Source organism: Colias eurytheme, chromosome 31 (assembly GCF_061535395.1).
Source record: "Colias eurytheme isolate Ceu_HAF_F1 chromosome 31, ilColEury1 Martin Lab GWU primary, whole genome shotgun sequence".
Classification (NCBI taxonomy): Eukaryota; Metazoa; Arthropoda; class Insecta; order Lepidoptera; family Pieridae; genus Colias; species Colias eurytheme.
Window position 1 is genome coordinate 4390169 of NC_143010.1, and position 21434 is coordinate 4411602.

The 21434-nt window shown below is 32.2% G+C and overlaps 2 protein-coding genes and 1 pseudogene across 4 annotated transcripts in view; 1 reads left to right on the plus strand and 2 right to left on the minus strand.

Moving 5' to 3' along the window:
• The window catches only part of LOC149895554 (uncharacterized), a 29884-nt gene extending 27292 nt beyond the window's left edge, over window positions 1-2592 (minus strand). For both annotated transcript variants that reach the window (XM_090118954.1, XM_090118953.1), the window contains exons 1-3: window positions 2318-2592; window positions 1398-1523; window positions 267-381 (exon numbers count right to left, since the gene is read on the minus strand). In XM_090118954.1, coding sequence (XP_089975080.1) covers window positions 267-381; window positions 1398-1523; window positions 2318-2443 — 367 coding nt within the window. In that variant the 5' untranslated portion in view covers window positions 2444-2592. The remainder of the gene's footprint in view (window positions 1-266; window positions 382-1397; window positions 1524-2317) is intronic.
• A 10993-nt stretch (window positions 2593-13585) lies between these two features.
• The window catches only part of LOC149895555 (sorting nexin-16-like), a 72203-nt gene continuing 64354 nt past the window's right edge, over window positions 13586-21434 (minus strand). The window contains exons 2-3 of one of the 2 annotated variants that reach the window (XM_090118963.1): window positions 18285-18359; window positions 13586-14715 (exon numbers count right to left, since the gene is read on the minus strand). In XM_090118963.1, coding sequence (XP_089975089.1) covers window positions 13860-14715; window positions 18285-18359 — 931 coding nt within the window. In that variant the 3' untranslated portion in view covers window positions 13586-13859. Of the gene's footprint in view, window positions 14716-18160; window positions 18360-21434 lie in introns of both variants that reach the window. The other variant, XM_090118964.1, reaches the window with a different exon arrangement.
• Window positions 18699-20750, plus strand: LOC149895556 (WD repeat domain-containing protein 83-like; annotated as a pseudogene).

Genomic DNA, 21434 nt, shown 5'->3' on the forward strand with positions numbered 1-21434 from the left:
GTTACCATACTCCTCCAAAACGGCTGGACCGATTTTCATGAAATTTTCTGTACATATCGGGTAGGTCTGAGAATCGGCCAACATCTATTTTTCATACCCCTAAGTGATAAGAGTAAGGCAGAACAACGTTTGCCGGGACAGATAGTAATATGTACGCTTAGATCTTTAAAACTACGCAACAGATTTTGATGCGGTATTTTTTAATCGATAGAGTGATTCAAGAGGGCGCGCGGGCGGTAAGCTAGTTCTTAATAAATTTCTCTTACCTTCATCAAATTCAATTTTTATCTCATTGTTTGGTAAAATGTTAATTGCTTCATTTGCATGTATCCTTAATCGTGGCGGTCGTGAGACATCACTCAACAAGCATTCTTGAAGAGACTAAAAATGAAAAAAAGAATTATAATCATTTTTAAAACTATCCACAACGTGACATTGGCAAAATTGTGGCAACGCAGCACTGCCATTTATAAAACAAATTGAATTCAGACTGATTTGTTTGATTAATAAAAAAAGAGCGTGTGTGCCGAGCACACGTGTCAGAAGTGAAAATTCGATGGCGAGACACGTAATCGTCGTCTACTCCATGACATTTTTTTTTATTGGGAATAGGGAAGCGCTTGTCCACAATCTCGCCTGATGTTAAGCTGAGATGTGGTCTAAGATGGAACGCACTTCCCTAGAAGGTACCTGTTCACTCTACGCTTGAAGACATGACGGTATTGCCATGACGCGACCTTGAAATTTTACTCTCGACGCACCTAAAGAAATTTCACTACAAATTGATCACCCATCCAGTTTATGACCGTGCCAACCGTTGCTTAACCTCTATTTTGTATTAGAAAGAAAGAAAATTATCGTCATCAACACGATAAACCAAAAAAATATAATATGGTATGGAAAAATCAATATTTATATGCAAAACTAATTAATTAACTAACGTTACTTAAAAACTTAACACAAACACAAACAAAAGTATATAATATTACTAAGAGTTACATGGTGGCAAATAAAACGCTTTCTATTTCTATTTCTAAAACTAATAAAAAGTCATCCATCTTTGATATTTACAAAATTTTAATAAAATCTGCATATTTAAAGTTGGTCAAATTGAGTCTAAAGGTGCGGTTATATTGTAACGGTGAATTTACATTAAACAATCATAGAGATAGAGCAAGAGAATTATTTTGTGGTATTTGAGTGTAAACGAAAACTCGTATATAGTGTTGTTCAGTATTAGAACATTGCACAGAATCTTTTCGAACGCACTAAGAACAACAAATTGCACAAATAATTTGATATAGTGGGGTTAGAATGAGTATATGAATGAGTTAGAATGAGGTCGTTTGATGTAAATGCACCGTTAGATGTTGTAATTATGTTTAAATATAACTTACCTCTTCCGTATAAGTCTGCAATATTCTGAATGAATCTTTCACTTGGTCCCGAAAGGCAAGACATTTTTTTAGTATAATCGAACAATCCCAGCATACTATAGGCTCAATACATATTGGGCTGAGAAGCTGAAATAAGACAATAGTATTTGCGGTTATATTATACTCAAACTGAAACTCAAAAATTTATTTATTCAATTAGCTTCTAGAAGCACTTTTGAAACGTCATTACATATTTTAACATTTACCACCGAAGAAACTCCATAGTTGCTCTTTTAAATCATGTCAGATTTACAATTTAATTATACAATATAAGTACATATAACATCATCTTATATATAAAAATGAATCGCAAAATGTGTTGGTAAGCGCATAACTCGAGAACGGCTGAACCGATTTCGATAATTCTTTTTTTATTATATTCCTTGAAGTACGAGGATGGTTTTTATGTAGAGAAAACGTAAATATGTACCACGGGCGAAGCCGGGGCGGACCGCTAGTATATTATAATAATAATATGTCAAAGAACTGTCCTGTGGTATTGTAAACAACAATATTATAAAAACACAGACAGTTCCTGTTGGATTTCTAGTATAAAAAACATATCCTATGTCCTTTTTCAGGTCTCAAGTTATTCCTGTACCAAATTTCACGGCGGCCGGATTATTAGTTAGATTTTTTAATATATAGTAAATTTCATCCTAATTTTATACATTGTAAATATGCTTTCATGTTTCAAATTGTACAACAATTATCTAAACTGTAATAAAGCAAAGAGTTAATATTTTCTTATTGTATGTATGTTCGGAATATTTTCACAAAAAAGTTCTGGATCAATTTGAAAAAAGAATTTTTTCAAGTTAAAAATTTAAGACAAACTTTTTACGAATATAAGAAAATACATATTAAAATTAGTTACTTACCGGTATTTCATTAAGGGCATCTAGATAGTACTTTTTTAAAGGTTCATTATCAAGTTTATTTAACGCACGATCAACACATAAACAGGCCATACACAATACATTTTGTATTCCTACTTTTTCATCCATTTCTAACCGGTTTTATTGCAAAAGAATTATTTAAAATCGTGTATTGAATAGTAATAGTATATTTATAACTATGAACAGATTTTTATTAATTAAATTAGGTACAAAATATTATAAGCACTTCAAGCAAGTATTTGTTTATTTTTATTGATTGATTTCACAGGATTGATTTAATTTCGATTTCGAAAGTGGCATCAGTAGGTACCTAAATAATTAAATGTCAAGTGCCAATAAATGACATTGACGTAGATAATAACATTTCAAAAACATGTTAAAGTACCTAATACCTATAGTAAAAATAAAATTGGATATTCAAAAACTGTGTTCAAAAGCCAGAAATCTACCAGTGCAAACTTAGCACCCCATCAATGGAATTTTGGGTCGAAAATGACCTTGATCGTTAGGTCCCCGTTAGGTCCTTTAAGGTCCCACAATTTTTTCGTTAGGTCCCCTTTAGTTTTTTTTTAAATAATTTTTTAAATTTTAGGTATAAAAAAAAATGCACTTTAGCACCCCATCCATAGAATTTTGGGTCAAAAATGACCTCAATCGATAGGTCTCCGTTAGGTCCTATAAGGTCCCACAGTTTTTTCGTTAGGTCCCCTTTAGTTTTTTTTTTAATAATTTTTTTTTAATTTTAGGTATAAAAAAGTTACACTTTAGCACCCCATCCATAGCAAAATTGGCAAATTTTATCAAAATCGTATTCTTTACCGTTAGGTCCGTATGGGCTCATCATTGAAATTGTTGAATTATTTATTTTATTAAAATTATAAAATAATAAAAACCTGCGCATGCGCCTTAGAGCATTAAGGCATGCGCACATCATACATAAACAGCGCGAAATTTAAAATGGTATCGTTTCATTTATTAAATAAATCTATTGTTCTGAGAGTGCTTATTTATTAAAAACCTACTTTTCAACCTAGAATTAAAATAACCTGGTATTAGTGTCAATCTATGGTGTCAATATATTTTTTGTAGCGGCCACAGGGCCACACTACGGTCGAGGTATAGATTCGGAAAGAATAACATGCAACAAATCATTAATTTGATTCGGGATGACCTTCGCGTGGACACTCGAGGGGGCGGTATTCCAGTGGAACTGCAAGTGATGGCAGTTATTCGATATTGGGGCCGGCATGAGGTAGATGTGACTTGTGCTCTAGTTTTGGATATATACAATAGAAAAGCCTGTATAACGATCTATTACATTACAGATCCAAGAAGATTGTGCTGACATTCACAGAATGAGTCAACAGACACTTTCCCGTTTGTCCCGAAATGTTGCTATTGCGTTAGCTTCTAAAAGTTCGCGTTATATTAATATGCCGTCGAACTCAACCGAGGAAGCCAAAGCAATTAGGAAATTTGAGGCCATAATATGCGGGATGAAGCGTATCATTGGTGCAATAGATTGCACTCATATTAAGATACGCAAAGTGAGTGGAGAGGCTGGACAGTACTATGTTAATAGGAAGGGACATTACTCCATTAACACTCAAGTATGAACATTGTACAATAACATTTTAGTTTGATCATAGTGTATTTAAAGTAATAAATTTTCATTGTTATGTGTGCTATTATGTGTTTCTAATTTATAATAATATTGATGACAATAATTACAGGTAGTATGTGACTCTGACCTTAAAATCTGCGATATTGTGTGTCACTGGAGAGGAAGTACACATGATTCCCGCATATATAGAGAAAGCTCAATAAAGCGGAGGTTTGAGGAGAATGAATTTCATGGGAAGCTGATTGGAGATAGCGGGTATCCTTGTACTTCGCATCTTCTAACACCAATATTAAGACCAAGGACACAGGCAGAAGAAAGGTACAACCTGAGTCACATACGAACGAGGAATACTGTAGAGCGTTGCTTTGGGGTGTGGAAGCAAAGATTCCGCATACTCAACGAAACAATGCGAGGGTCTCTGCAAGTGATCAAGACCACTATTGTTGCTTGTGCAGTTTTGCACAATTTAGCAATACTCTTTAATGAGTCTATTTTAAATCAAGGTATTTGTGCAAACTAATATGTAAACAAAGTATATTTAATAATGCCAATACATAAAAAATAAGCATATTTTAATTCTTTATTTTGTATTTTTCTAGATCCTTCAGGCCTTGAAAATCAATTATTAATCGATCCAACTATCCCTGATAATATAGAAGATGAAGACGAAAATATAAACAGGGCCATTTATATTGAAACTTATTTTAATCAATAAAAACCATATTTTATTATTTTTCAAAATTTATTTTTTTTAAATATTCCTCCTCTAATGCAAGTATTTGGAGCTTCTTCTCGTGAAGCTCCCTCTCTTGTTCTATTCTTAATAGGTGAAGCTCCCTCTCTTGCTCTATTCTTAATAGATGCAACTCTTGTTGTTGCTTCATTAATTCCTCCCTGCTTTTTTTTGCAAGGAGGAATAATTGATGCTCGTAATTGGAATTTGATTTCCCACTGTAAAAATAACATAAACATTAAACATTATTTCACATAAATCACAGCTGAACAATAAGCACAGGAAATTTCATGAAATTCTATTTTCAACATTACATACTTACGTTTTTTTTGGTTTAGCTTTGAAAATATGATGTGTAGGATTTATACGTGGCAATTCAGTGGAGAAATTTGGCAATTCAGGCTAAAAATAAAAAAATAATAATTATTTTAAAATAATATAAATTTTATTTATAATACTGATATTTTTGTATAACATAACTGATAAAAATATTATACAAATTATTATATAATATGATTACCTATGCATGTGCAGTGCTTTCATCATTTTCATTCAATTTCAATGTATCATCAGCAGACTCCTTAGTAACTTCCTATAAATATATAAAATATAATTACTCAATCTCACAATAAAAAACTATATATGCATAGCGCTATTATCCCTTAATGGATATTCCAAATTAAGGAATAATAGCAGTAGAAAATGTAAAAAATATAAACCTGTTGGCCATGTGTTGCATCGCTATCGAAAGGATTGTTATCAACCACAAACTCATTAGGAAGAGCTGCTATAAGCTCTTGATCTTCAGGCGGAGGACTTGGTGGCGGAGGTCCCCCGCCTGTCATGTTTCTTGCCGTTCTAAATTTGTGTTCCGAAGCCTTAGCTTTCTTCAAATTCCTCCACTGATTTTGTATTTGGCTTAAGTCCCTTTTATGGAGTGAAATGATATTATAACTGAAATATAAATACAATAATAATGTTATTACACTGTAACAATTTATTAAATACAAGAAACTGTTAGAATAAGTAAAACTAAAATAACCAAGACAAAACATCTTCCCATGCAAGTTTTTTTGCTGTATTTGTATTAGTCGACGTATCCTTATTCTCTAATATAATATGTGCTCGCTCGAGCACTAATTATTTTCGAAGCACTTTCTAAAGAGCAATATATATTTAACATGTAAGGAAATAAGTACATTCTATTAGATTTCTTGTGTACATTACGTACTCCTCCTCACTCCAATTCGTCGAACGAGAACGTTTATTGATCATTGAACTCATTTTAAATTAAAACTGAATTTGAATTTATCAAAAATCTCAAATCTGTACAAATGTTTGAAATTTGAAAGTTATCAATATCCTGTCAGTTAAACGTCATACAAAATAAAGTCTACCATTCATATTTGTCAAAAAGTACATTTTTAGTCAAGTTTTACGTGAATAGCGGGTTTTATTTCGATAATGTTACTAGAAAAAAATACATATATTGACGTAACTTAGTTGAGAGACTGCTGAGATAGGTTTATAAGTACCTAAGATTATTTTAATCATTGTTTAAGGAGTTGAGAGTTATTTAACTGAGAGGTGTTTATGCAACAGATCAGTCAGTTTTTATAAGTAAGGCTGGTAATTTTTTACGACATCACATTAGAAACCTCAAAAATAGCAGTACTTCTCCACTATTTAATGGATGTTATTATACATATAAACCTTCCTCTTGAATCACTCTATCTATTAAAAGAAACTGCATCAAAATCCGTTGCGTAGTTTCAAAGATTTAAGCGTACAAAGGGACATAGGGAGAGAGAAAGCGACTTTGTTTTATACTATGTATAATATAATAATGATAGTGATAGCACAGTATTACAATATTATTTCCTACAGTAAGGAAACGCCTTTGATGTCGCGCGATGCCGCCGCCAGCGTAGGTACTTACGCTGCCACACGAAAATACGCTAGGGTTGCAACAAATGGGAAATAAAACAATTGTGATTATTAATATTATGATGAAATCATTTATTCATATGTACATTCAAAATAATTGCGATTATTAAATCTGATGTAATCATTTGTTCATAAATATATAATTACAGATATTGCACTGCTAAATATTATTTACGTGGACACTTTATTTTTGGATGTTCTTAATTGTATATTATACCATTTAAGAAGTAATGCATTCGCATTGGGATGTACAATCTGATTAGAAAATAATGAGGACAACATATACATAGCTTTGATTTTAATTCAACAGATACAATTATTAATACAATCTTTCTGAAATATTGTTTCCTTCTGGGATTTCAATGTAGATTTACATCCGTAAACGGAACAGTTTTTGCGCGCCATAATAGAATATGTAAGTACCTATGTATAATAAAATTATTACACAAAAAATACGACTGCGTCGTCCTTTCGCGATAGTTAATGCAAACTCAGCGTGATTGCATTAAGCGGCCCGCGTCGCCCGACCCCCCGCCAGTTCCCCTCCGTTTCTCTGCACAAGTACATTCGTCGCCATACTGTAGGAAATATGGTGATACTGTGGTGATAGTCCGGCTAACGAAAGATAAGACTGGAAAAGGCGGCAAATTCAAAAAATCATCATATTAAGGTAACCTAATGGTAACTTAGGTTATAGTTGGAAATAAAGTTTTGATACTTTAATTTATTATTACGAGCTTTGTTTTTTTGAGAGATTAACAACCTCTACAAACTCTTCATCTATATAATATTATATATATGTAATCTGGTACAGTTATCTGATACAGATAAAAAAAAGAACAGCTAGTGAAAGTAATAAAAAACATAATAAAATACAATTAAATTTTGTTTAATCAATATAATCATATTAAATCTAAAAGCCGCGTTCAGCCGCGAATAAAGAATAAGAATCACTATCATTATCTCTGACATCATTAACTCTTCCATTTCTGCAGTTATTCCATCTTGTTTTTTTTGTACTGCTCTTCAACATGAATAACATGGTTCGGTCATAGAAGAAATCTCGTTGAGATACTGATTTTGTGTCTTTAAACATTTTGAACGGACAGATCGTTCAATTTTATATTGTTGCTTTAATAGTTTATAACTGGATTACTGGTATCATCCATGCAAAATAATAATAATAATATTAAACAAATCATATAATGTGCAATGCAATCAAGATGAAAAGTATCAAAATATCAAGTCACACTGTGTGTTTTTCCTTGAAAACTACATCTCTTTCAAATTATTTCTTTTTAAATTTATTAATCATAGTTTAAAGTTTTCGTCATGTTTTCAACTCAGTTTTCAATTATTAGAAATCACTAAAATCCTAAGCTAAAATCGCAGAAAATAAAATCACTTTGACAAGCTTTGACACATCAACAACTCAGGTTTTAATGACAGTTAACTGTTAAGTGTTGCCAAATAAATTTTCGAAATAAAAAGCCAGTCTCATCTTTCGAACCAGACGTGACTAGTATAGATTTATTTATTGATTTAATAAATGAAACGATACCAATTTAAATTTCGCGCTGTTTATGTATGATGTGCGCATGTCTTAATGCTCTAAGGCGCATGCGCAGGTTTCAATTATTTTATAACTAGTGCCCCGGCTTCGCCCGTGGTACATATTTAGTATCCTATATCCTTCTCCTGGCTCTAAACTACCTCCCTGCCAATTTTCAGCTAAATCGGTTCAGCCGTTCTTGAGTTATAAGTGGAGTAACTAACACGACTTTCTTATAAATATATAGATTTTAATAAAATAAATAATTTAACAATTTCAATGATGGACCTATACGGACCTAACGGTAAAGAATACGATTTTGATAAAATTCGCCAATTTTGATATGGATGAGGTGCTAAAGTGTAATTTTTTTATACCCAAAATTAAAAAAAAAATATTTAAAAAAAAACTAAAGGGGACCTAACGAAAAAATTGTGGGACCTTATAGGACCTAACGAAGACCTATAGATTAAGGTCATTTTTGACCCAAAATTCTATGGATGGGGTGCTAAAGTGTAATTTTTTTATACCTAAAATTTAAAAAATTATTTAAAAAAAAACTAAAGGGGACCTAACGAAAAAATTGGTGGACCTTAAAGGACCTAACGGGGACCTAACGATCAAGGTCATTTTCGACCCAAAATTCCATAGATGGGGTGCTAAGTTTGCACTGGTCAGAAATCTTCTTATTTGTGTCTTGTATCTGTAGACTAATATTTTATAGAAACATTGAGCGTGTGAGCCCGAGACGGTTAAATAATTAAACAAACCCACTCAATAGCGCTGTTATTTAAATTTTAAATAGAACCACAGAGCAAGTAATATAATAGAACAGCGATTGAGTTTCCCTATTGATTATACACATAAGATCGAGTTTAACTAAATAAGTGCGGTGGGAGGGATGGGAGTTAAAGCCATGGGGTTGCAGCTTAGAATTTGAGAATTTTCTGTCCTATGTCTAGATTTCTCCATAATCCATATTATTAATACTATAAATGCGAAAGTAACTCTGTCTGTCTGTCTGTTACTCAATCACGCCTTAACTACTGAACATATTTGCATGAAATTTGGTATAGAGATATTTTTATACCGGAGAAAGGACATAGGCTACTTTTTATCCCGGGAAAATGGCGCATACCCGGAAATCCCACGGGAACTATGCGGTTTTTTCTTTGACTGCGCGGGCGAAGCCGCGGGTGGAAAGCTAGTATATAATATCTTCAATTCTTCAACGAAAGGAAATGTGTAACTGATTTTAACAAAAAATATTCTTATGGAGAGAAAAGAAAACGTAAACATGTACTACGGGCGAAGCCAGGAGGACCGTTAGTATTAAATAAAGAATACAACATAGCTATAAAATTTATTGTATTACATTAACATCAATCAATTTCGAGACAATTCATACGGACAAAATAATTTAACTTATTAATAATTATTAATACAATATCAACATCTGAACTGATTTTTAATGTTTTTTATTGAGTTCAGATTTTTAGGTAAAAAAAATGCTTTTTTTTTTTGTAAATTTCATAAATTACATCAAGAATCCGAGTTTTATAAATTAAACAAATTCCCATTGAAAAAAAGTACATATTTAGTATTTACAATATTATTCCTTATAGAAAAAAAAACTTTGTGCCATCAGAAATAAAAAAATAAAAATTATCGATAAGTAGGTAAGAAAATATACATCCATTTATTACATTAAATTTAAATTAATATTTTAATTATCTTCTTATCTTCTTTCTTATATATAAAAATGAATCGCAAAATGTGTTGGTAAGCGCATAACTCGAGAACGGCTGAACCGATTTCGATAATTCTTTTTTTATTATATTCCTTGAAGTACGAGGATGGTTCTTACGTAAACATGTACCACGGGCGAAGCCGGGGCGGACCGCTAGTTATTTATAAAAACAAAACTGACAAATCATTCCAAACGACAGGAATATGTTGATAATTACTAAAATATCAATGCAATATAAACTCTATCTGTACAGAAAATGGTTCATATTAGAATAACATATTGAAACGGTTCTTTTCAAATTTTGTTCAATACTATTTCAATGTAAACCTGTCTCTTTCTATAACATAGAATCATTATTCGCTAGAGCGAGACTGACTATTTCACATATTATATTTAAAATGTAAAAGCATGTTCTCTACTTCCGTCTCGTTTTAACAAACGATACTTTAACGCAATCGAGAGAGACAAAAGATCGTATATCTTATAAAAACTATATAAGACAAACATCGCCCGTATCAAGCAAAAATCGCTCATATGTATAACGGCAAAAGATCTAAAAATACATGTAAACGATTGTATATAATAAATGTTACATAAGGCACATTATTGCTTGTACATTTAGTTATCACAACGCTGATTCATTTTAACCGGCGGTTTCTATATTCTTGAAAAAATTGGCTCCCAAAATTATTTTTTTTATCGACGCAATATTGAATTTTGAGTAAAGTGAGTAGTGACATAACTCAGTTTTGACCCGTGGTTTTGACCAATTATATTATAATAATTTATAAGTAAAAAGGCAAAGATTGGTTCTTAGCGTAAATGAATTATCCACAATTTACTTCAGTTGTCTCTTTTTCGCTCACGATAGTTGAATCATGCTATCTCACTTTGACGTCTAATCGTGTGTGCGTGTGTGCCGTTTTAGAAGATCGAATGTTGTATTGGTAACCTATCTACACCCTTTTACTTATAATATCATTGATTCTATCTTTATGTTTACGGTCTTGTTACTTCAAATGTATAAAAATTATTAGAATATATGAAAATGCGTATTTAAAATACCTAAATGATATCATCGACAACATGTGACATCCGCCAACCCGCACTTGGCCAGCGTGGTGGATTATGGCCTGTACCCTTATAGGAAGCCCGTGGGCCGTGTCCCAGCAGTGGGAACGTATATGGGCTGATGATGATGATGAAATGATATAAGAATATAGAAACCGGTTATTAATAGTAAAAACTTAACATTTATTTATTGTTATTTTGCGAATTATATTAAGACTATGTACATTAACATTTATCTTGCTTGTACATATTATATTAGGCTATGTATTTTGTATAACAGTAGGCTTTATACATTAATGAACGTGAAACGAACTCTGGTAATTATAAATTAGTTAATATTTTTCATAAACATCATAAATTGCTATTAAATATCAATAATTTTTCATTTTTTTGCAATTTAATATTTATGCTGTAATGTTGCCACTTCTTGTACAAAAACAAACTTTAGAATTCTCAGAATATTTTTGTTTGCCTGTACTATAAATATGCCATAAATGCCGGCTCTATTTAAAATTATTAACATCATGTAAATTATTTGTACATTTTTTTGTATTATTCGACTGGATTTAAAATCCATTACAAGTTTTTAAATCAACAATTTCCATGTATTTTTTGTAGATTTGTGTTATATTTAATTTGCACTTAATAATAGAACTTATATTGAAACTAAGCTGTATTCACACATTTTTTTACTTATAAATTTTAGTCAAGGGCTGATTTTTTCCTACCATTTCATTAGAATGCGTTAATATTTCGTTTTTATTGAATTTAATACAAAATTAATATTATAAGATACTGATATTATAAATGCGACCGTTTGTTTGTAGGAAGTTTGTAGGCCTTTCTTGATATTATATTATTTTGTATCTGAAGATAGTCTTTTTCGTTACGCGTGACATTTTTCCGTTACGCGCCATCTGTTTCTTATCCCTACCACGCGTGATTCGACGTATTTCTGTAAAGTTGCATATAGTAAACTAGCTTTCCGCACGCGGCTTCGCCCGCGTTTTCAAAGAAAAACCCGTTCCCGTAGGTTTTCCGGGATAAAACCTATCCTATGTCCTTTCTCGGGTATCAAAATATCTCTATACCAAATTTCATGCAAATTGGTTCAATAGTTAAGGCGTGATTGAGTAACAGACAGACAGACAGAGTTACATTCGCATTTATAATATTAGTATGGATTATTTTTTGAAAAATAAGGTCATACATAAGTTTCACTTCTTACGTGTGTACACGCCCACATTTTTTTTTGGACATGAGAACACAACATGCGCTATAGAAATACTTGTTTCAGCACGCGGGTACATCCGCGGCAGCTTGTGTAAATAAAGTAAAAACCAGCCCTTTTTAGTGTCATGTTTTGAAAAATACTTAAAATAAATCTAAAAACTAATGAACAATTACACATACTCTTATCACAATAAAATGCTTATCAATTAGCACCTATAGGTTATAATACTTGTTTTGATTACGAGCTGAAGTTTTTTTTATACATATGTATGTCACTTAATCACGCAAAAACGGCTGAACACGATTGGATGAAGTTTGACTCAGATGGTTTGTAACTTGCTATTTTTTTTATTCACAACACACGATGCTATTTTTTTGCTAGAGCGAGATAGTAGTAAAGAAGCAATATGATAGCAACGCGCTTAGGTAAAATAAGCTATCTTTGTACCAAATTGTATCCATATCTGTTTAGCCTTTCCTTGTGAGTGGAACAAACAAACATACATACTATATTCGTGTGATTCGTATATTAAATTACAACTTTCAGCTCGCAATCAAAAAATAGATCATTTCTTAGTATTTGGTAATTTCATTAAAATTAAAATGTTACTGTTAAATAAAATATTGAATGTTGAAATGTGTGAAGAGAAAGGGTGTGAACAATTGACATATATTTTTATTTATTTGTTTTATTTGATCTTAAAAACTATTATTTGTACATTGTTATATACATAATTATTTAATTTCATATTCATTAAGAATCATTGCATGAAAAGGTTTTAAATTGAAATTAAATGAGGGCAGTTCAACAAAACTAATATTCAACTACCTTCAAATTTACGTAAATAAACTGCAATCGGTGTAATCATGTTAAAATTTGACCAATTTAATTAACTCTCTAATATCTTTTAAATAAGGAATAAAAAATATATTTTTTCTTTGTTCACACCCTACCCCACAACACAACACAAATAAAAAAATAAATGCTTTCATAATATAACATTAATATCACTACATTTGTACATTACAACCTAAAAAATATAATATTATACGTAGAAAGGTGTAGATAGGCTAAAAGCATTCCACAATGTGGCTAATTAGCCAATATTGACTTCATACAGAAAAATGACAACACTAAATAGATCGTCTAGCGCAAACACTTTCTCACTCTGGGAATAACACTTCTATAAGACATCATGGTAACCCTCCAGTTGTCTCTTTTTCGCTAACGATAGTTGAATCATGGCATCTCACTTTGACGTGTAATCGTGTGTGCGTTAATGTGCCGTTTTTGAAGATCGAATGTTGTGTTTGTAACATAGTACTTATAAATGTTATAATATTGATTCTATGTATATATTTTATGGTGACATCAGTTCAAACGTTAAGTAACCCGTGGATATTTTATTAAAATTGATGAAAATGCGTATTTAAAATACCAAAATGATATATTAATATAGAAACCGGTTATTAACATTTATGTTGTGTTGGTATCTATCTACACCTGAATTTGATATTTAGTTCTACATCATTCAAATGCTTGATATTCGCATTCCGCTTCTATCGAATTTTTCTATTCTTTTAAAACCTATCTACACCCATTTACTTATAATATCATTGATTAGAACATTTCGGACAGTTCTTAACTTTATCCTCCATCTGCGACAGGCGTGTTTGTAAATGCATGATCGTCGCGTCTTTTTGCTTCAACTGCATTTTCAACGTGGTTATAGAATCTTCTAGAGCCCCATACACCGCTTGTACTTCTGGCTGGTACGTGAACACTTGCGGCGGTTCGTCCAAGCAAAAGAACTCCCTAACGACAGGGTGATTGGGTAGTTTATTCAATATCGCGTTCACGAACACTTGTAACCCACGCACTCGTTCTTCTAAGAACGCCGGTTCGAAGTTATCCCTGAACCATCGTTTCCCTGGCAAAGGGAGAATCAAGTTCGGCTGTTCGCTCTTTATCCTATTGTATAATCGAACAAAGTCTGTGTATCTCCGGAAAACAAGCCAGGACTGGTCCCGCTTATCGTCTTCTACTTTCAACTTGTATATTGTGAATCTTGCTCTTTCTTCCATAACTTCGTACCCAACTATTGGTATTTGCAGTGATTCAAACTTCTTTATATCATCACTGTGTAGACTTAAATCGACGTTACTGATGCTGTTCACGCTATTTCTAAATTCACGACGATATGAATCGTTTAGATTGCCCATGGATTTGTAATGGTTACGTTGCATGATTGTCTTGTTCCTGGGACCATCTGTTTCGTTGTCAGACGCGCAGTCTTTATATCTCTTCTTGTATATATTATATTTGACGATGGACGCTGTGTTTTGGGTCTCGTCACTCGATGTAGACGATATCTCATTGTTCATGGCGTCTCGCTCTTTCCTGTTATCTGGTATGTTTATTGTCCGTTGGTTATCTAAGTTTTGTACTGCTGCCATTGTACTGTGGAATCTGTAACAATGGATCGAGGTTAGACGTATATAGATTGATTTATGACCTGGAGTTATCTATTCAAATTGATCATATCATCTCTTTGATAAGAAATTGTAATGAAAACTATTGTTCTCTTGGATTCGGATACGTTTTGCCAGTTTCTATTGTGACAAAGATTTAAAAAAATTTTGTAAAATTTTCATTATAATTAAAGAGATCATTACCACTGATCTTTCTTAGCTCAACATGATGCATTATGCAAGGAAAGGCAACGACTAATGCAATGATTGATGTAATAATAATAAATAAGTCCTCCGCTGTGTCTGTGTGTTCGCGATAAACTCAAAAACTACAGTACCAACTTTCATGCTGTTTTCACAAATGGATAGTGGATCTCTAGAAGTTTTAATACTTGGTTAAGTTTTAGGCGACGGAAGCTAGTTTCTAATAAACTCTACCACTCAACAGTGTGACTCACTGCTCTCCATAAAAAATAACAATTGTCTCTACTTCTCTGCTTTGTGACAATACTACAAGTAAATGCAAGACAGTTGCATTTACATAAGAATATATATAATAGAATTATATTACATGGCTTCGAAACATATGTCTTAAGATATTAAACCGATTATATTAATATAAATATAGTTTACTAGTTTCCCCTGCTCTGTCTTCTCATCAAATTATATACTAAAAGCTTCCTCGAGAGTCGAGAACCACTATTAAAAAGAGCCTGTGTGCCGAGCACACGTATCAGAAGTGAAACTTCTTTGGCAAGATTCATAGATACGAAAATCGTTGCCTTACTCCATGACGTGACGAGAGGCAGAAAAATATCTCATTTTTTGTATTGGAAATATTTATTCAACGCAAACATAATAATTAGTCAACGTTTGTAGCAATCGTAACATCTTTGAATCAGAAATTATTCAGATGAATCGACTCGAAAATCGACCTTTTCGATTATCCGCTCTCAATCAATTTCTGGCTATCCACAAACGAATACTATTCCACTACAAACCTCTAGGATCTTCTAAAGTCATATTTTACGCTTGAAGCAATCGTAAAATATTCAAATCGGAAGTTATTGAGATAAAACGAAAATCGATTAAAAAGCCTAGGTGTGAAGTTAAAAAGCCTAGGTGTGACCGGTAACGCCCACAAAATGTTTACATCATTCTTAGAAAATAGAAGACAAGTTGTCAAAATTGATAAGTACACTAGCTCAGTTCAAAACTTATCATATGGCTGTCCTCAAGGGTCAATTTTAAGTCCTTTGCTCTTTTTGATTTACATAAACGACATCGATAAAATTGGACTTACAGGATACTTGTCATTATATGCAGACGACACGTGTCTCTTTTACTTTGATAAATCCTTACATAACATTATATCATTAGCTCAAAAAGATTTAGACTTACTTTCTACATGGCTTAAATTCAATTTACTCACAATCAATATTAAAAAAACTTCATTCATGATATTTGCAGCAAAAAATAAACCTCTTCCAAATTCTACCCCAATTATTACCATAGATAACGAAATCATACAGCATTCGAACTGTGAAAAATACCTTGGACTCTGGCTAGACGATAAACTCACATGGACAGTACATATAAATCATATCAAAAATAAACTTACATCATTACTAAAATCACTCCATCGAGTAACACATTGTATTCCGAAAAAAGAACGTTTAATGATTTATAACTCCTTAGTTAAGACACATCTAGACTACTTAATTGAGATATGGGGATCAGCTTCCAAAACAAATTTAGATACACTACAAAGATCTCAGAACAAAATTATAAAAACGCTTTTTAATTACCCGTACCTAACTCCCACAAAAACACTCTATTCATCAACAAAACTACTTAAACTCTCACAAATCTACGCATATTCCACATGCATCCTTATAAAAAAAATAACAACAAACGCAACAAAATCAAACTTACAGCTACATAAAAAATCAACAAAGTATAACCTGAGAAGCCAAAATAATTTTCAACCTATCTCGACTCGAACTAACTACGGGAAAAAAACCATACTCTTTGAAGGAGCACAAATGTTTAATAAATTGCCAAACAAGTTAAAAAATTGTAAAAGTCTAAATGTATTTAAAAAATTACTTAAAAATCACATTTACTGTAATTTAGAATAGTACAGTTGAATTTATGCTTATTTTGTATAATTATTGCATGATAACTAAAACTAGAGAACTAAGTTAATTTAATTTAAGATAGCATGTAACTCATTTTAAGTGAACAAATTGTTCTTATGAGTAATAAAGTCTTTAAACCTAAACCTATTTTATCGATTCGCATTCAATCAATTTATTATTGAGATAAATTGACTCTAAAATCGATTTTTTCGATTATCCGCTCTCAATTAATTTCTGATTAACTACAAGTCTACAAAAGAATATTTCTTCAGGTAGAAACAACTGGAATAACATTTTATGCAATTTCAGGGCAATACAATACTTTTGATACCTATAATTTTTTTTTGGCACAACCACAAACAAATTAAGTTTCACTGCCGGGAGTTGATCTACTTGTTCTCTTTATACTATGTTACGTATATGGTAGATAATGCACTTCATACTAAATCAAGTTAAAAATTATTATTCTTATTTCTTTCCTATGTTTTTTTAATTTAATTCTTAAATGATGATAATCTTATATATAAAATTCCCCTGTCACAATGTTAGTTACCATACTCCTCCAAAACGGCTGGACCGATTCTCATGAAATTTTGTGTGCATATCGGGTAGGTCTGAGAATCGGCTGACATCTATTTTTCATACCCCTAAATGATGAAGAAAAAGGCAGAATAACGTTTGCCAGGACAGCTAGTACTTGTATAAAATCAAACACAAGAGAATACTTAAAATTTGTTTTTGAAACCATAGTTAATAACTGCTAATATTATATATTCTTTGTCTTTCCTATAAGTCACAACAAAGCAATTTTATGACATGACTAACTGTGCCCCGCGGTTTTAAACGCAGTGATGATTTATAGCCATCCTCAATAAATGGGCTATCTAACACCGAAAGATTGTTTCAAATCGGACCAGTAGTTCCTGAGATTTAACGACAAACAAACAAACTCGGAATCTACGTCTTACCGTCATTTAGAATAATTATAAATAAAATTCCTATTGGTAACATATTTTGTAAACAAATTATACCTATATGAATATATGATTCAGTATCTTCGCATTAAGTTAATAGGCGTAATAATTACAGTTGTAATGCTATTAAACGACTAATGCGTTAAAATGTTGACTCTTTTGTAAGTTCAAGGTGATTTGATCGCAATAACCAATGTCATAAAAGTTTTAGCAAAACTTCGCAAATGATTCTCATTTCAAACACAAGTCTTATAAATAAATCAAGATATTTAAATGAATATGAAAGAAGTACAACGATGAAATTTAAAAACTTTTTGCATAAACTTACATATTATTATCATCAATATGTTGCTGTTTGATATGTTTTACTTTTGACGCTGTTTATTAAGAATATGCACTTTAACACAAATGTATTCACATTAAATTTATTTATAGCACCACGATTCACTTACTTTATAATATTTAACTCACGTTTGTTTATTTTTATGAGAATTAAATGGGAAATTAATTTCGATAACTTATAAACACTCGGAGTATAAACACGTCAAATTACAAGTCACTTTTTTAATTACCTATAACCTACCACAGATTAAATAATTTTGATATTCACTTGCGTCTTGCACATCACAGATATTGTTCGTAATATTTAGGACGTAAAAAACTGTTTTAGTGCGCTTTTCTTACATTATATGGTTATAAGATAAGTATATTGTTATCGTTTGAGCTTGAACAACGAAAATATTAGTTGTTTAAACGGTTTATATTATGTAAGCTAATTTAATTTTTAAAGAGTGGTTACGTAAAAAAATAGAAACACCAAACAACAAGTGTCAGAATCACGTCAAATCGTCAAATTCAATCTGGAGTCAAACAGCTGTTTTGTTATTTGTTTACTTCACAGTTTTGTATCATTTCAGTTTTATAAAACCATACAATAAAATTAATGAATCAGTCGTAAAAACATGTCTGAAACAACACAATTAATAACATTAACAACAATAAAATGTAAGCAGCAAGCTGTGCGCGCTGTGAGGTTTAATATCGATGGGACATATTGCCTCACGTGTGGTGCCGACAAAAAAGTTAAATTATGGAATCCACATAAAAACTTATTACTAAAAACCTACGGCGGTCATGCGAATGAGGTATTAGACGTTGCTGGGTCATGCGACAGTAGCCAGATAATATCGGGAAGTGTAGATAAATCTGTAATATTGTGGGATGTAACTACAGGCCAACCGCTTCGTCGGTACCGCGCACATGCAAGCTCCATAACGTGTATTAGGTTTAACGAAGAATCGACCATGGCTGTGTCTGGCTCCATAGACAATACCGTAGCTTTTTGGGACGTCGCGAGTCGAAGGCAAGAGCCCGTGCAGACGTTAAAAGACGCGAAAGACAGTATTACATCCATACAGGTTACCGACCATGAAGTTTTAACTACATCCGTCGATTGTCACACGAGGTTGTATGATATGAGAGTGGGAAAAATGATTTCTGATTATGTCGGCGCTATTATAACCCATGGAAGCATGACACATGATGGGCAGTGTTATGTATTAAGTTGTTCAGACGATACAATCAAATTGTTTGACAAAGATTCTGGTGAATTACTGAACACATTTTCAGGACACCAAAGTAGAGATTATATGCTGGAGAATTGTATAAATGAAAAAGATGTCACATCATATCTGGTTCGGCGAGTGGTGAGGTGTTTTATTGGGACTTAATATCAAGTAATATAACAAATAAGTTAGTACATACTAGTAATAAAGCAGTGGTGTCTCTGAGTCATCATCCTACTGATAATTATTTATTAACTGCATGTGAAGATGAAGTCAAGTTATGGGGGATTAAGGCTATGGATGATTAATATTAAAATAAGTTAGGCTGCGTTTCCATCTGGCCTTAGACTTGCAAGCTGCTGTCAGACAGACTGTCAGATATTTCTTGCAAATGGAAACGCGGCCTTAGAATAAATGCTAATTTTAGTGTGAAGTTTAATAAAATTAAAAACTTTGTAGTATATACTCATTAAATTATTGTATTGTCACCAATACTTGTGTTGGTTTCCTACAAGTCTTGCCTACAAGTATACAAACATACAGGTGAAGTAATAAAAGTGTGATAAAAATGAAAACAATTTCTATTTTGAATTTTTATTTACTAGCTTTCCGCCCGCGGCTTCGCCCGCTTTGTCTAAAACATAATAAATTATATACTAAAACCTTCCTCTTGAATCACTGTGTCTATTAAAAAAAACCGCATCAAAATCCGTTGCGTAGTTTTAAAGATTTAAGCATACATAGGGACAGAAAAAGCGAATTTGTTTTATACTATGTAATGATAATAATTATTGAGTTCTATAATATCCAACCCCTGCTGAATGAAAAATAATATCCAAAAATTTTGAATTATAAAAGTATTTGAATGTGTCGATTTTTTTATGACTGAATGCAATAACACCTTCATAATTGCATATCTAATAATAGGCTTTTAAATGATCAGTCAGCCAGAAACCATTCAGATTTCTGAATTTTGGATGCTAACTTGCTAAATGCAATTTTTTTCTAAATTTAGCGACCGTAGTAATTTTCCTGTATTAAGGGCATTACGATTTCACATAACTTAATAATATTGTGTATGTAACGATCTAGATTCTAGAATAAATCTATAAATAATTGCTGTACCCTGTAAAACTATTACAATATTCATTATCTTATTTCGTTTCTAAATTTAGGATAGTGTGATCAGAAGCTTCGGATTTAAAAATGAGCTATGTGTTTCTACATTCAGTCGCTAAATTAAGAAAGGTGTATTATGGGCATAAGAGCCAAGAGATCTCCATTTGTATTACGTTGATAAATATATACTTTTGAAAGCAATTCTAATGCCCATTTTTTATTCGTGTAAGTTTTCCGCCTACGGCTTAACCCGGTGGCTTAGTCGTGTGGGCGTTAGTCTAACTCGTCGGAAAATAGCGAAAGTCAAACGATTTGTAACAGTATGGCACTTATTTTTCCTGTAAGTTTGAGGATCAACGAATATAAATACAAAATTTCAAAGATCTAGGTGTTGGAAATCTTCACTTATATAAATTAATAATAAATTTATTTTTCAAGTATGACAGCACTTTTTCCCCCTACTAGAAGTATGGCAAATATAATAATGGTCACATTTTATCAAATACTCTCCAAAAAGCCAAATGCAATACTGGTACAAAAAGATAGGCGAAATAAAAAAATTTTGCAGATTTTCGGCGGTATGGCGACCATTTGGAATCGTCCGAAAAGTATGGCATGGCGATTTTCGTAAATGGCTGCACGACGATGGTTAAGTACCTGTGCAAAAGTTAGCTTGGTACAAATGGTTGAATAATTGTTTTTTTTAAATCAACACATTCGCGTCGGTATGGCGGGCTGTAAGTCATACCGGAAAAGTATGGCATGACACTACCGTCTACTTCTTTTTTATGGGCTATCGGTAAATTCTAAAATTTTTGTGTTACAAATCGTTTGACTTTCGCTATTTTTCCGACGAGTTCGACTAACGCCCACGCGACTAACCCACCGGTACCAGCGTTCACACCATCATTTTTCTTT